At 43.2% G+C, this 17,216-nt stretch overlaps 1 protein-coding gene across 1 annotated transcript in view; it reads left to right on the plus strand.

Moving 5' to 3' along the window:
- Positions 1-17,216, plus strand: part of rbpjb (recombination signal binding protein for immunoglobulin kappa J region b) — a 48,438-nt gene that overhangs the window by 18,708 nt on the left and 12,514 nt on the right. The window contains exons 2-3 of the mRNA XM_075451900.1: positions 4,862-4,900; positions 13,869-13,964. Of these exons, the coding sequence (XP_075308015.1) occupies positions 4,862-4,900; positions 13,869-13,964 (135 nt within the window). The remainder of the gene's footprint in view (positions 1-4,861; positions 4,901-13,868; positions 13,965-17,216) is intronic.

Raw genomic sequence — 17,216 nt, forward strand, 5'->3', positions numbered from 1 at the left:
AGAAGTAGGCCACCGAACGCTGGGATGAAACATCGCTGTTACAAGAACCGTCATCAAACTACTTTAAAAATATATATATATATATATATATATGTATTGGTTTTTCATGTTAATATAACAACCAACAGTTTAAACATCCAAAAAATATGGCAGAAAAGAAAATAATAGTTAAATGATTAAAAAAGATACAATAAACCACAGCAAATTACTGAGCAATGAATATGAAATAATGAAAATAATAAAAACTAAATAAGTAAATAAACACAAATAAATAATAATAATAAATAAAAAATAAGTTAAAAAAAGGATTCAAAATGTAGGTTATTGCTTGCACTCCCAACAACCAATCAATTAAATTAAAAATCATTTTCATTTTCTCATTCTCCCTCCCTCAACAGTTCCAGAAATATCCTCCAAAAGTCATACAATTCAGAAGCCCTCTTTCTAACAATATACGTCAGTTTCTCAAGAGCCAAACTTGATGTTAAGTTATTTAACCAGTGGGTAAAAGAGGGGCAACCAACATTCTTCCAGCATAGTGCAATACAGCGTTTGTCATCAAACTGCTTTTAATCAGCACCTCCATGCGTTTTTGAGTCTTTTTCTCCTTCAGCCCAACTATTTGATTACTGTATCAAGGAGAGGAAAGGAGGATCAAACACAGTGTCTCTTCTCGTTATAGGACATCATGTGCAAAAAGAAGCAGATCAGAAAACATTTTGTGCCGGCTTGATGATTAAGATGCATCACAAAGTTGCAAAGCATTTCATAAGAAAAGTTTATTTATTTATTTATTTTTTTTATTGAGGCTTTGGGTGATTATGAAACCGAGTGATCGCTGGTAGATTCATCCTGATGAAATCCACCACATTCGTTTTGGCTGAATTCCGAGCAAAGCCCCGAAGGTTTTTTCCGAGCCTGAATTTCGACGAACTCTGCAGCGAACTTGCGGCTCGTCGCCGGCATCGAACCGACCCGAGAAGCTGCAGTTGCAACAGTCTTGCAGGCTTTTTCCTCTGCAGCTCTCTTACCTTTTTGTGGTTTCCTGTGCTTGGTTTTCTTCTCTTCTTGGTGTTTGTGTCACGAGCGCGTTTTGCTGAAGTGAGTCTGTGTAGGTGAGCAGAAATATGGACAGTGGTTTTTCACAGAACCGGTAAAACCCAAACTATGTAACATGTGACCGACTTCTTTGTGCTGCAGCACGCTATCCACGACATTCTCATATTCTCAGTCTGTTAATTGTGATGAATGCATTCTGTGTCCATCTTAAAGGATATTACCATCATTTGATATAATAAATTGGCATTTTTAAGAAGTTCTTTCTTGGTTGAAAAGGCGTCTCCTCCTCCGTGCATCCGCCTTTAACCCAGCCCTACACCTTCCCTGCAGTGTCGCCTCCTCCCTGTGTGCAGTTGTTGGGGTGAAGTTTAAAAAAAAACAAAAAAAACGAGCGGAACAGAGAACTGAGAGCCATCTGGAATCCATTAGCCAGTGAAGGCATCAGTGTTTCACTGTGGGAACCTTATTGATTGCCCTCCTTTATAATTATTCCACCTCCATTCCCTTCTTCTGGTTCTGGCACCGATCATCCTTTCGGTTTTTCTCTTCCCTCCTGCCCTGTATCTCTCCCCTTTTTTACTTCTTTCCCCTACATATATATTTAGTTATTTGCTATTTACGTCCCTCTTTGCGGTTTTAGTTCAAACCGCGCGCCGCACATCTTAACCAGCTGAATATCAACTATCTCTGCGTTTGAGGGGCATGCAAGACGTAAGGAGGACATCTAAATTGACACAAAATTCACTTTTATTTGTGATTTTTATCAATATGTTATAAAACTCTCTTGGAGGAGTATGTTCCAATTGAAATATGTGTTTTTAAGGAACCTTTTTGTCCTCTCGGACGTGGAAATACATAAAAAAAATACATATTAAAGAAAATACTTTGGTGGATTAGGCAGCGTTGGTCCGTTTTAAGGAAACATTCGGGAGGTTTAGGGTTGCTCTGTGGGAATAAGTCACGGCCTCGGGTCTGGATATTATTGTTTTTGCATCCTGATTGAGGCAGGAATGAAATTCTGATTCAATAAATAGACATCTGACTCATGTTTTCTAGCTCTTTCAGTCCAACGTCTTTGTACTAAACATGGATGTTGCCAAAACCACAGAATTACAATATCTAACATGACTGACAGTGAGGCTAACTGGTCTCGATGATGCAGCTTAGTAAATGGAAAAATAGGTTTTTGTGCAGCTCTTGTCATAAGAAAGCGTGGCTCACTCAGACCTGATGCAACACACGCACGCTTTTACCTTTCAAGCCTGATGTGACGTCAGCGTTGCATCATTATTTATGATTTTTGGGGGGGAATTATGACGTTTAAACCTCTCGAAGGCTGAGAAATAAAAATCTTAAGCAGATAAACGTCAAGATAAACTTAAACAGCTGCGACTGCACGGCTTGTTTTAATGTCTTATTGAACCGTCTTATGTACGTCTTAATGGACGTTTATCTTATTTTGTCTTGACAACCAAATTACGTCCAGCGATGCACCGTGAACACGATAAGTGTCGTTTTATTTTCTCTGTTGAGCCTCCAAGAACTGATCTGTGGCCCAAAAAGCTCGTAAAAAGTCACTTTAACACCCTCTACGTCTTGATTTTGTCGCACAGTTTCCGTCCGATCCTTATCTGGGACTCGGTAACGCTCTCAGACTGGGAATCTAAAACTTTTAAGAGTGCTCGCTTCTCTTTGTCGTCCCTGTGAGGATAAGATCTCTCGAGTGCGACGCTTACCGTAGTCCGAAATGACGCAACGCACATTTTTTGAGAGTGACCTCCTCGAGTGGCGTGACACCGGCTCTTAATTTAACAGAGAGAGACGAATAACACTTGTTTTTTCAGTTCATAGGCCAAGAGCTGCGTGATTGATGCCAAACACATGAACTCTTGCTCAGCCTGGGGAGACGAAAAGGCAAAAAATTCTGCTTCTGATTCCCACCATTTTCTTTTTTTATTTCGCATCAGATGTCGAGCTTTTTGGGATCCTCTGGTTTTCCACTGTGGATTTGATTAAAGATTATATAATCCACCGGTTTAGGTTTTTAGTTTTTGGGCATGTTCTGCTGCAAATACTCACCTGATGGGGAAATGAATCATTTGCAGTTCGCAGAGGTATTTCTTTGCTCATTTGTCGGCTTGACTTTGCAGAAACTCCTCAGGCAACATTTCGTGAAAGCAGAGCAACACGCTTTTATCACAGGAAGATGCTAAAATAGCTCTGGCCAGATGGTGTTGCTTACGACACCCTGAACCCATCGGCGCTGCCTTCACCAACAAATGACCTAAAGATAAGAATGAATTTGCTGTGAAATGTCGGAAGACTTACTGTCCGTTCCTGTGATTCACGCAAACTTTTAATTCAGTTTGGTCATTTATCAGATGGCCAGCAGGTAGTTAGCTTTCCACTTTTCAAGTTAGAGGTGTATGATGGTGCCAAAAGTGCTGCATAAATGATGAATTGAAGGCAGTAAATGTCACGAAGACACAGCTGAAAATGCCACAACGTTAGGCTGAAGAGAGGAGACAGAATGGAGAGTCTTTAAAGTGAAATGAGCCTCGACGCATGTGTCACCCCTCCAGCTTTGAGTTGGAGCTCTGCAGTTTCCTGTGCGTTGATTTCGAAAGCATACGGATCAGTAGTCTCTTCAAATGTCGTCAAAAGTTTGTATTTCTGACTTGATGTGGTTTTATACTGACTGGAGTTATTAAGTTATGTTGGTGTGATGTGACTCTTACAGGATACTAACCTCTTTTCCTCTTAAAGGGACAGTCTTGTTGGTATATTCTCATGTGGGAGCCAAGCTAACGGCTACTTGCCCTCGCTTGCGTTGTCACCGCGGCCGCCTGGCGTATCCTACCGCTGATCAGCTGGGTCCACCGGAACAGTGTATCAGTCTTGTTGGGTATCTTCCTCCTTGGCTCCGTCTCTGTTCCGCATCTCTTATCAGCAGCTCTTCCTCTGGCTCATGCAGATATCCTCTTATCGGCCCCGAGAAGTTGCATGTCATCGTCTTTGGCTTTCGCAATCGCTCATTTTTCACTGTTTCTGATCAAACCGGCGGAAATGCGAGTCGCAGCAGATCTGCTGCAGGATACGACACGGAAAAGTGGAGCGATGCTTTTTTTAAGGATTGATGGTGAAAATTCACCGTAGGTGTTCGCTGTAAGAACTCCTCCCTGCTTCTCCCAACAGCTAAGGCACACAAGCCCACTTTAAAAAGCCCAAACTGTCCCTTTAAGTGAAAGTTACACCACTTACACCCATCCTGCTTTATTAAGTGAGAGTGCAGTGGTGAAATACTCTTGCATCCCGTGGCATCTCACCCAAATGTTGCATTTTTGCCTCCGTTTTTGTGAAATTGACCCCCCGTTTGATGCAACCTCCCACTGGAAGCTCCGTCGGATGCACTTTGCAGACGTGAGGCTTCGAAAACAGTCGAGTGTTTGATTCTAGGGGCTCTGCTTTTCATGCTGTTGGTGTCATATAGTCAAACAATAAGTCTAACAGAGATAAGAAACTTGGAAGTTGGGTCTAATCTCAAATCGTCCACACGTCACGGCTGACTTTTTGTGTACGTGTTGGTGCTTTTGGGTTGGTTTGGGCGAAGTTCAGCCGGTGTTTCTGCTGACATGAAAACAAACACGCAGGCACATTTTGCCTCTGTGCGCACACTCTGTCAAGGCCACAGTGTGTGTGTGTGTTTACGCGCACAGTTTTGTAATGCAGTGTTTACCCTGCGTGTGTTTGTGGTCGATAACCGGCCCACTCATGCTTTCTTCTCGCTTTTGTGTCTCTGCAGGAAGTTCGGGGAGCGCCCTCAGCCACAGCGCCTAACAAGGTGAGTGCGCGCACACGTGTTCCATGAAAGCCGTGCGTTGGGATCGGAGAAGACGATATATCACTTCTATATTAATTTAACATCCTCGTCTTATTTATTGGTATTAAGTTGATACCGATTAAGTTTAAAAAAAAAAAAGCATCTTCTTTTTTTTTTTCTGCTGTTACTGATCATGAGTCTGATCTGAGGCCCTTTTGGATGCCTTTTTTAAAATCGCTTGTTTAAAAAAAGCCTCGCAGAGCTGCTACTGGCTGCAGACTCTGAAGGCGAATTCTGGTTTCCGCAAAGGTGTTTGTGACTTTTTCATGTCAGTCAGCAAAACTCCATAAAATCAAATCAAATTTATTTGTACAGCACATTTCATGTACAAAACAAATAAAATAAAAGCATTGCAGCAGGGAGTGGAAGAAGCATTAAAAATACATAAAAGAATATAAAGAGAAACAAATAAAATAATTTAAATGAATTTAAAAACAAGCAACTGTCCAGATAAGTTCAAAGATATCATGCAGATTTCATGCATAGACACATTAACCTGGATTTAAAAATGTCTCCATTTGGTGAAAGTTTAATCTCCACTGGCAGTTTGTTCCACTTGTTTGCAGCATAACAGCTAAATGCTGCTTCTCCATGTTTAGTCTGGACTCTGGATTCAGTTAAAAATGCATCTTCTTCCTTTTTTTTCTGCTGTTATTGATCATCAGTCTGATCTGAGGCCCTTTTTTTAAAAAAAAAAAAAGCTTGTGTTGAGTCGAGCCTGAGAAATAATTCATCTTATCCAAGGACTTGTGACGCGAACGTGAACTCCGTGCGCCGCATTCGGCACGGCTTTGACTAGCCGCGCTGCAAAGTTTTTGATTACTGTGTACCTCTAAAGTTTATTCCAAGTCATGTGAGTGAGCGCAGAGCGGTGATGGATGTTGTGGCTTGTTGAGGGAGGTTTTTGTGTTTTGGAGGCCAGATGGGTGTGTGTGCACTTGTTCGCTGACTGGTTCTTGCCTTTGTTATTAGGACGGCCATGGGTTTGCCTGTGTGTGTGTGTGCGTGCTCGGGCCTTTGCACGTGGCGCTCGGTAGGGAAATTGAGGGGTTGCATATTGCCTGGAACAGCCGAGCAATGGTTTTGGAAAAAAGGGGCCCCAGCCCTTTTTGATGTGTCCCCCTCTTCATTCATGTGCTGCCAGTTCACTGGCTCTTGGACTCATTGGATGGTTTTTTTGAAGGCCAGATATATGGTGGACGTGGAGTTCTGTTTCTCCAGGCAGCTAAGAGGCATAAAAACAAGACTCCTTTGGTGTGCATATGTGTGGTTGCACCGCTGTGTATCAGGATTTGCTGCTCTTTCTGTTTTCCCTGACAAACTGCCTCAGTCTCCTCGTGTCTGCTGGTTTATTCGCACCCATTTGCCACCCTTTGAGTCGATCGTGCTGCACGGCTCTGTGTCGGGCAGCAGCACAGACCACAAAGATGCTGCAGCATTTCTGCAGGAGCCTTTTTAGGGCAACTAAAGTCAGGGCACCTCTTAGCCAGCAGCGGAGATGGATGCTGATTGTATTTAGAGCAGGGCGGCGGATGCCAATGAGCGAGACAAAAAAAAAAAACCTGATTAACTTGGATGAACATTCAGACAACAGCATTGTCTTCATTGCACTCTGTCCCCGTTTGTAATAAGAAGCATTGCTTCACAGAAGCCACACCGACGAGCTGCCTGCATACAGATGTTTCTGCATTTGTTTTTGTGTTCATTGGCCTCATGGGACGGAGGCGATTATGTGTCCTATCTGATAATTGGTCCATTACCAGTGTGAGCAAACACAATCGAGCGGTGACACAATAACACGGGGGTCCGTTTAGTCCATTTATGGTGCAATCTTAGTGTAAAAAGTCTCTCACCACCCCTTCAGTTTGAACCTTCCAGACCCCTCAGCTCATCTGGATCCGGTCTTCTATCAGTTCCCAGAGTCAGAACCAGACATGGAGGAGCTGCATTCAGCTTCTATGCTCCACATGTCTGGAGCAAACTCCCAGAAAGCCTCAGATCAGCTGAAACACTCAGTGTGTTTAAGTCCAGGCTGAAGACACACCTATTTTCAGCTGAATAAAGCTCCAAATCTGAAGCTTGAGTTTCAAAACTTAATCACATTCTAACTTCTGATTTTATCTGATTTATCTTATTTCTTTCTTTTTTGTTTAAAATTGAAATCGTGCTTTTTATTTCTACTGTTTTAATGTATCTCTAAAGCACTTTGAATCACCTTGTAGTTGAATTGTGCTGTACAGATAAACTCTGGAGCCGCATGCATCTGATTGGTTACCGACTGCATTTGCTGGCTGTAGCAGCCCGCAGCTGTATTTCCAGGACTACGGTTTTATAAAAAGTTGTAATAAACTGTGGTTGTTGTTTTTTTTTATTTATTTGCCACAAATGTAGTTATCGGTTTCATTAGTGTCATATGTCTTTTAAAGCCTGGACGGATGCGCCTTTGTTTTGTGTCCTGTCGTATGAAAATAGAGGCGGATCGGCTGGTTGTAGCACATCCCATACACCTCTGAGGCAGTGAGGGTGGCGGTCAGGGCTGGGTGACATGGACCACAAATCAAAGCTCGATGTTTTTTGGCTAAGTTTCGATATATGACAAATATCTTGATTTAGTTTTTTCTGGAAAGGACAAATCGGCAATACTTGTCTTCCAAAGTAATTCAGATTCTGTAGCTCTGTATATCTTGGGTGACGGGTTTTTAGCATGAATAAATCCGTGACCGTGTCCTTAGCGATTATGGTCGGCATCACTCTGCTGCTCATCTGAAGCGATGGGTTGTGGTGCGAAGTTGTGGGATAGGCTGGGAGAGGAGAAATGGGCGACATCGAGACCCTCTTAGTACAATTCTAACGCAACATGAACTCTATCTGTATAAACAAAATTGTCTAATCCTATATCTCGTATGAAATTATATTGTTATTAGGGCTGGGCGAGTTAACTCGAGTTATTATCGCGTTAACTTGTTAATTATTCAACGCCGATAAATATTTTATCGCGCATTAACGCAGGTTTTATTATTGTAAAAGTCTGTTGAATGCATCACATTCACACAGTTACAGCAAACACCCCAAAGCATGGAGTAATAAAATAAAAACAAACTAGCAGGTAACATGTTACAGGTGCTCCTCGGTCTCTGTGTGAAGCTCACGGAGCTAACCGGCGCCACTTCCTGTTTTACTTGTTTCAACATAAAAGCACGTATTTCAAAGTAAATTTAAAAAAAAAACTCCTGCATTTACAGTTGAATTGTCTTCTCAGCGTAGTAGTTCCAGTCTAAAATATCACTTAAAGGCAAAACACACAACTGATAGCAGCAAGTCATTCAAGGAAACAGACAGTGGAGCGAGGCTTCTACATAAAAACTACAGAAAGATGCTGATGTTAAAAGTGTGTTTGCACAACAAATGTTATGGCACTTTCATTCATATGGCAGCACATTTAAAATAAAGCTAAATGCTAAAAGCTGTACACTATTTTTGAATTAATTTTTGGATTTCGTGTACAAATGCGATTAATCGTGATTAATCAGGGAAATCATGTGATTAATTAGATTAAAAATTGTAATCGTTGCCCAGCCCTACTTGTTATCAATTAAAAAAAATCAAGATATCACCAGCTCCACAGGTCTGAGATTGCAGATCTCGCCATTCAAACCAACGGCGCCGTGGTCACTCGGCTTATTCCACGATGCCGCCTTGATGTATGTAAGCACACATTTGACGTGTGAATTACAGGAAGGAACAGCGGCAGCTTAACGAAGAGATAAACTGATATAATTGACCGGTCTTTGCACAGATTTCTCAGTGACGTGCACGTGCTTACCTACACGTGCTGGTCAGAAACTGGGAACTTGATTTCATCACTTGTGCAACGTTACTGGCGCCGACTCACGCATATTCACAGCCGCATTTCTGTTGTCGTTTTTGATTTCTGCTTAGACGTGAATGAGAAAAGGCAAATGGAAACCATTTTTGAACAATGCCTGCTTCGGATAACACTTGATGAGCAGAAGGGGGGGCGTTGAAACATTTTTGGGAATCACACATCTGACCTGGCAAAGAGTTAAAATGACATGACTCACCAGCTGTTTCCGGCCTTCGCCAGCACACAATAAATGTTTTATAATTTCCCCGAGATGAAAGTATTTCCTGAAGGAGAGCTGACTTGATTTTCCTCTGATTTATGTTGTTGTTGTTGTTTCTTTTTTACGACAACGACTACTTTTACTCGCTTACAACCACTGAGGATGTAGCGTGCACCTCCACCCTCTGCCGGCTCCACACAGCCTCGTTTACCCATGTTTTATTCAGTTTACGCCACATGGAAAAATGCTTTTAACCACCACTTTCTTTGTTGACGCTAACGCCTGTCGATGACTAGATTAACCCGTCACAAGCTGTTGGTGTTCAGAGGCTCGCACGAGTCCCCCGGAGGTCAGGCTCATCAAACGCTGAGGCATTTGTTTGAAGGTCACTTCTCCTCGATCTTCAAATAGAGTGAATGTTTGACAGGAAGCTCCACAGCCCAGAGTGGCTGATTGCTAATGTTTTAACCCAAGCATGGCCTATAGATGTGTCTGTTTTTGATGCATAAGGGCGCACGTAATTGCATGATTGAGCTATTTCGCGGCTCGCGCATGTATTAGCATGCCGCTTCAGTCTTTTTATGCGCGTGTTCGAGCATGTGTGTTCACATGGGGGTCTTGTGACATTCCCACTCTGCTGTAGACGCTGTGACAGATGTACGGGCAGATGCTCTGCTGTGCGGCATCTGCAGCCTGCCTGAACCAAGCCCCTCTTTGTACACTCATGCACACACACGTGCACACAAACGGTGCCTGCTGTTGAGTATTTCTTTTCTTTCTGAATGCGTTTGACACATTTTTGTCTCGCTTCTCAAGTATTTCCTTTTTATTTTATCTGTGTCCCTCATTGACCTTTGGCGCCTCTCTCTGCTTCCACTCATACATGCAGAGGGGGCCCTTTAGCACCTCTTAACCAAAGCGAAGCCCGACTAAAATTAAACCGACTGCTTTGATGAAGTTCCTCTGTCATGTTGTTCTTGCTCATGAGTTTCACACTTCCTGCGGTGGTTTTGTTTCTCTGCATTCTCATTGCTTATCGCTGATAACTGGTTGTTCCACATGTGCTTTTGATCGACCCTCTATTTAATTGTTGATGAGCATGTTTCTACTCTTGAATGCATGATTTATTGCACAACAAAATGCGTGTCTTTTGTGCTACTTTTTGCACAGAAACTTGAGCTGTGCACCGGTCACCGTCTCACTTCTCCTTCTGTCGTCGGAGATCACGAAGGGAGTGAATCTGCATCCTGAGTTTATATTTATACGTAATATCTCCTCAGGTTTAGCTCAACACGTTCCTCTTTATTCGTGTGACTTTTACAGTCTTGTCTTTACACCAATTTGTGAAACATAATCTTTCATAAAGACTTTTTTTTCCCCTGAAGTGACGTGAGAAGATTTTGGATGTCGTTGCATGCTGCAACGACGATCTGAATTCTTGTTTTGCATCAGTACATGCGTATTAATTCAGACGTTTGGGTAAGATATGGTTCAGGCGCAATACATGTTCAGACTAAGTCATATTTTGGGTGTTTTCTCCTCTTTTGTTGCGAGATCTGAGCGGGAATTCACTGCCCAGCTGGCTGATGAGTTGTTTAAATTGTGTGCAGACTCTGCTCACTCAACGTGCCGCTGGCGTGCACAGATGTTGAGATGGTTTGGACCAACTCTGACATTTAGGCAGAACTCTCACATCAACACTGGCAGAAAGACCTTGAGCCAGGTTCAGGACCAAAAGTTGTCTGGCGTTGATGGATTGTTGGAGTGTGTTCACACTGCACTGCTGATCTGTGACGGCGGGGTCACACGCTACGTCAGGTTTAGTAGCTCCCGACTCGTATGACTGATCTCCATCGGGCAGATTTAGACGTTGGTTAGAAAGCTAAATATCTCTTTGGTCTGTCGAATGTTCATTTTCCTTTTACAGGATTCACGCCGATGAGTCACCTGACTCTCACTGGCTGTGGCTCCTCCCAGATATTCTGTCTGGGACTGAGATGTGTCGGAGCCTCTTAAAATGCGTCTTTGTGGCGTTGACACTATCGATAACTGCTGATTGGACTGTAGAAATACCTCAGATCTGCTCCGTTTTGTCTATAAAGTCAAACTGTAGCTTTAAGTGTAGAATCAGGCCATTTATCAGTTTATGGTAGACTTAATTTGATTGCAATTGAATCCTAAAATGGGTTCATGTTTGTATCTGTTCATCTTTAAGCCTCTAATTCAAACCCCAGAAGCCAGACTTTCCATAGTTGCAGATTTACATAAGATATCTCATTTAGTTTACCTAAATTCAACCGGACATATTTGGTGTCTATTTAAGCCTTAGATTCCCCTCGAAAATTGGGGATAGTTTTGTAGGTTTGAACGATGCTTTGCTACATAACACAAGTTTATTTTTTGTTATTCATTTGATAAGAGGCTCTACATGTTATCCATCCTTATCTACTGAGGTTATTCTCCTGACTGCAGTAGTTCTCAAACTTTTTACATCACAAATGGCCTCAGAAAACTGGCCCATCCTTCAGTCCTGCATGTTTGGTTGAAAGATGGCATCATGCATTTGTTGCTCAGAACTTTAACGCACACTGTGGCCTTGGCTCTTCCTCTTGTAACATAAAAAGCTGAATCAAAATTTGAGTTAACTTGAATCATAGTTCCTCACTTACGTGCCATTTCACTCTTGTTCTCTTCAGTTTGGCTGCTTGAAACGCACCTTTAGAGTGGAAATAAGGTTGCCGTAACTACATGTTTATCACGGCTGCCTCGCGTATCCTGCGTCTGTTTGGTAGTTTATAAGCTGCAGTATATAAGTGACCGGTAGGGGACGTATAAGCCTACTGTTGATGTTTTTTGTCGTCAATTTCTTGCACTGTGCTTGGTTTAGGTGACCAGGTGTTCCCCCTTGTAGAATCCCATGCTAACAAGCTTAGTACACAGTTCTGTGAGCAGTTACGCTGAGAATGGAGACGGTTGCTTATTATCAGCCTTTTTCCAAGTGATTCCCATTTGGAGCCAAGATCATAGAGCGTGTTTGAGCCACTCCTCTTTTTTTTAGCAACCTCAGCTTAAGAGCTTTCCATTGCGGTTTAACTTATGATAGACAGTTAGCTTGTTTAACTTTGAAATTGGTTGATATAGAAATGTCTTCCTTGTACCTCTAGGGTATATGAATAGCTTAGATGAGCGAAAGCTTCTTCTTGAGCCAAAACATTTCTTGATTGGGAATGGTGTCTTGTGGGTAGTCTGAAATGGTCTGATGAGCAGTGAAAGAGCAAACCAGCGAACTCTAGTGTCATGAAACAGCTACGTGATCAGATGATTGGTCTATTATTGGTTTGTTAGAGAATTATTAGAGTTGGTAGTCAGTCAGTGGGGTTACATGGCACTGAAAGGATCAGATAATTGGCTAAATTACAATAAGACTGAATTATTAAATTCATGTAGACACCTTAATCGGACAAGAAATTGAATAGAATCAAGTTACTCGCAATCGGATTAAGACAGACTTCAACAGGAAGTGGCTCTATTAGCAATAGTTGAAATGGGTACAGCGCCACCTATCATATCGGAGTATGACACGCTTTGTGCCTCTGATCCGATACATTTACCGCCATTTATCCAAGGAGAATTACCTTTGCTCAACTCATTCTTACTGTAATTTAGCCAATAATCTGATCCTTTCAGTGCCATGTAACCCCACTGAATGATGAGTTGGCAGCAAGATTTTGTAAAACCAGGTGAAAGATGCTTCTGAGCTGGAGATCATATTTCACCTCATTTCACCTCATTTCACTTCATGGGAAAAAAAAACAAGAGTGATAGAGGGATGATGGAAAATCTGATGTGACTGATACTGATACAGTCTCTGAATAAGAAGGTGCAGAAGTGTGGATCCGCTGTGTGTGTCGCTGTGTGATGTTTTTCCTTCCTGAAAGAGCAGCATGTCAGTGGCACCATCAGAGGTGTGACATGCGCCCTGCAGGCCAGACTTCTGCAGGTCTGGGCGGCCGTGTTGTCGATGTAATCAATCAGCGCAGGAGGGCGCCTGAGTCTCCCTGGAAAGTGTGTGTTGCATGACGTGGGTGAGAGTATTGTCAGCTTCCCAGGAAAGGATTACATCCTTCAACGTGATCACATCTAGAGGAACGTCGGGAGTAAAACTGTTGAACGTTTCTTCTTTTGAAGCAACAAGCGTGATGCAGCTTTGCTCTCCAGTTCGCGGTGTCACTCACATCTGTGCGATTGTGTCCTCATTGTGCATATAAACACGACCTGTCCTCTCAGTCCAGTTTAGGTCCTCGTGGTCTCGTAAAAAATTAAAATAATAAGCTTATGCGTGTGAAGAAGGTGGGGAGGTGGAAGGTTTTGGCAGGAGTAGTCGGAGCTTGGATCTTGCAACATTTCAACACGAAACGAGGAGTCTTTGCTGGTGAGCTCAGCTCTGTCGTTTTTATTTTTTTAGCTCTGGTGTTTCCTTTTTTTCTTCTCCGTGTTCCCGGGTCTTGCTCCTCAATGTCCCTCTGAGCCGGTCGTTAACGGTTCAGCCTACCCTCAGCTGGAGCAGAACATAGCTTTTTGGGAAGCAGATTGTGCAGGCGCTGAGGCGTTCCAGAGGTCGTTCAGAGTACACTACGCGTCCATATGTATGTTTTCATTCCATATTTCACACTCGCACATTCATCTACACTTGGCACGATGATCCTCAGTGGCCCCAACACTAATCCAGGAGTCGTCCCCCGTTTCAGATTTAACCGATCCAGTAGCGCCTCATCTGCTCGATTTGACACGGTGGCCCGTTAACGAGTCTCTGAAACATGTTTTTGCGGCTTTTCTTCTTGCAGAGAAGCGATGAGGAATTACCTGAAGGAGCGAGGTGACCAAACCGTCATGATCCTGCACGCAAAAGTTGCACAGAAATCCTACGGCAATGAGAAAAGGTGAGTTGAGCAGCTTATTCCTCAGCTTTATTCCTCAGCCTTAAGCCTGAAAGCTGGATGTTACGGCAAAAAGGTCCAGAGAATGTCCACATATGGGAAAAGAGCTATTTTTAAGATTCAGGAAACTCGATTTGACGGCTGCTTTTGATACTCAGTTACAATTCTTTTATCGCGTCTTGAGCAATGTGTTGGTTTAAATCATATTTATCTGACAGGGGTATTTAACTGTACAGCTGTACAACTGTATTTTCTTATGGGAGTGCCTCAAGGGTCCATTTTGGGCCCAATTTTGCTTGTTTTGGCTACTAAATTAGCTCTGTTAAGATGAGCTTTTTCCAGCTACGACTGGTGGCCAAAGTGAAGCCACACTTGTCTTATAACCACACAACTGGATTTATTGTAATTCTCTTCGTCGGCTTTAGTTGGTACAAAATGCAGCCGCTCGTCTCTTAACGAGGCCCATAAAACATGAGCATACTTCCCCAGTTTTGGCATCTCTCCGCTGGCTTTCCTGTTGTTTTAAGAATTGATTCTAAGATTTTGTTGCTTGTTTTTAAGGTTTTAAATGGGCTGGCACCATCATATTTGCGTGACGGTCCTTGCAGTCCCCAGATCTCGACTCAGAAATAGAGGTGACCGGACTTGTTTGATGGCCGGCCCTGCTCTATGGAACGACCGTATGTTCAGATAGGAACAACTCAGACTGTTGCTGCTGTAAAACTATTTACAAGACTCCGGATGGGCTTTAGACATCTTGTCATCTTGGCACTTTGGTTCAGCTTCTATTGTTTTTAATTGAGCTATATGAGTAAATTTGACCTTGACATCACAGGCGTTTGTCCACCCGTTTGTTGATATCTCAGATATGCAACCGTTGAATTCAGGACAGAAGCAGATGATAAAGATAATTTCACAGCATCCTCCACCATCCTGGACATGCTGTAAACAAACCAGTGCAGTTTCTACATGTTTTCTACATCCTGCCCTGCCTGTTGGCCCCATTCTTCGGACATTCAGTGGGATTACATGGCACTGTAAAGAATCGGATTAATGGCTAAATTACAATAAGAGTTATTAAGTTCATGTATACATCTTAGTTTGACTAAAAATTGGATCGGATCGGGTTACTCGGAGTTGGATTAAGACCCCGAGATAACTGGGTTGAAAGTCAAATTAAACCTGCTTGTAGACGGTGAAGCACGTGGTGAATCAGACTTTGCGTTCTGCGCATGCTCGAGATTTTTTCCCGGGGTCGTGACCCGGAAGTCAAAGGAGACGATATTCCTGTTGCTGTCGCCGTCAGAAAGAAACAAGCAACGCGATGGAGAATGCTCCGTTGGGCATCGAGTTTGTGCAACAAGCAGCTCATCACAAACCAAATGTAGGGGGACGTAGCTTCATCTTGCTGTTCGTTCGCCATCTTCCTCGAATCCCTGAGTTTGTTGTTGTTGTTGGTGGTGAAGAGGTCAACAGGAAGTGGCTCTATTAGCAACAGCTGGAATGGGTACAGCACCACCTATCATATCGGAGTATGACATGCTTTGTGCCTCTGATCCGATTCATTCACTGCCATATATCCAAGGATAATTACCCTTGCTTAAATAAGGAGCATAATCCAACTATAGCTATAATCTAATTAATCTCATCATGTAGACCCATTCAGTGAGGTTACATGGCACTGAAAGGATCGGATTATTGGCTAAATTACAATAAGAATTAGTTGAGCAAGGGTAATTATCCTTGGATATATGGCAGTGAATGAATCGAATCAGAGGCACAAAGCGTGTCATACCCCGATGCGATGAATGGCGCTGTACCCATTTCAACTATTGCTAATAGAGCCACTTCCTGTTAACCTCTTCACCACCAAACTCAGGCATTGGAGAAAGACGGAGAACGCAGAGCCAGATGAAGCTACGTCCGTCTACATTTGGTCTGTGATGAGCTGCTTGTTGCACAAACTCGATGCCCAACGGAGCATTCTCCATGGCGTTGTTTGTTTCTTTCTGACGGCGACAACAACAGGAATATCGTCTCTTCCAACTTCCGGGTCACGACCCCGGGAAAAATCTCGAGCATGCGCAGAACGCAAAGTCTAATTCACCACGTCCTTCAGCGTCTACAAACAGGTTTAATTTGACTTTCAACCGCGTTATCTCGGGGTCTTAATCCAACTCCGAGTAACCCGATCCGGTCCAATTTTTTGTCAAACTAAGGTGTATACATGAACTTAATAACTCATTGTCATGTTGTAATTTGGCCATTAATCCGATCCTTTCAGTGCCATGTAACCCCACTGACTGTCTGGTCCTAATAAGTGAAAACGACATTAAGTTAGCTTAGCATGAAGACTGCTTGATGTTGTGGTCAAACTATTCCTTTAAAGTAAAATGATGAAACAGGAGGCTGTCCTGGCCTGTTGAACACCGTCATATATCACCTGTTGTGTAACACACTTGTTGTAGCCCTGAGAGGGAGTTATTAGCATTGAGTATAAACACAGAAACGTGGCCTCTAATCATTGTCTGTCTTTGAGAAGTGGAGCTCTCTTTGTTGAGGATTTATGGACAGGTAGTGTACATCACTCAGGGGGCTCCGGCTGAGGAGTGGGTGGAAAACACATTCCTGCCCCAGCCTCTGCGCAGAGCGGGCAGCTTTAACCGCCGGAGGAAGCCAGTTGTAACCCTTTTCGCACGAGGTCTCATTCAGGTGAAGGCTAAAGAGTTCTGCGAGGAAAAGGGAGCATGAAGAGGGGAGTTTGGAGATGAACGTCTCCAGGGGGAATGTTCTGTTGAAACCTCGAAGAATGCAAGAGCAGACAGGTCTCGGAGGTCGGCAGGGTAACTCAACCTGCTGTTGTAATCTTTATGCAACACGCCAGATTCTGCAGTTTGAGATCGCTGCGTGTTGCAACGCTCAGGCTTTCCTTTTTTTAACCTTTTTCTTCCTCAAACCCTTTCCTGAAACTCTGCTCTCACCTTTCCACCCCTCTCTCTGCTACTTTTTATAGCTTTTTTTTTTTAATCCTCCCCCACCCCCCCAGCTCTTGCTCATTTTGCAACTCGCCGTCCTCTCCGCCCCCCCGCCTGTTCTTTTGGCTGAGCCGCAGCGCGGCTTGCGATCTCATCAGGCGGCCCTATCTTTTGGTAAATCGGGACACCTCAGAGAGTTTAGGAAAAAGACGAATTCTTCAGATAGCATTTAGGAGTCCCGTCCAGTTAAAGTGACAGCGGTGAGGACGCCGCTCAGACG

This window comes from Odontesthes bonariensis, chromosome 19 (genome assembly GCF_027942865.1).
Source record: "Odontesthes bonariensis isolate fOdoBon6 chromosome 19, fOdoBon6.hap1, whole genome shotgun sequence".
NCBI lineage: Eukaryota > Metazoa > Chordata > Actinopteri > Atheriniformes > Atherinopsidae > Odontesthes > Odontesthes bonariensis.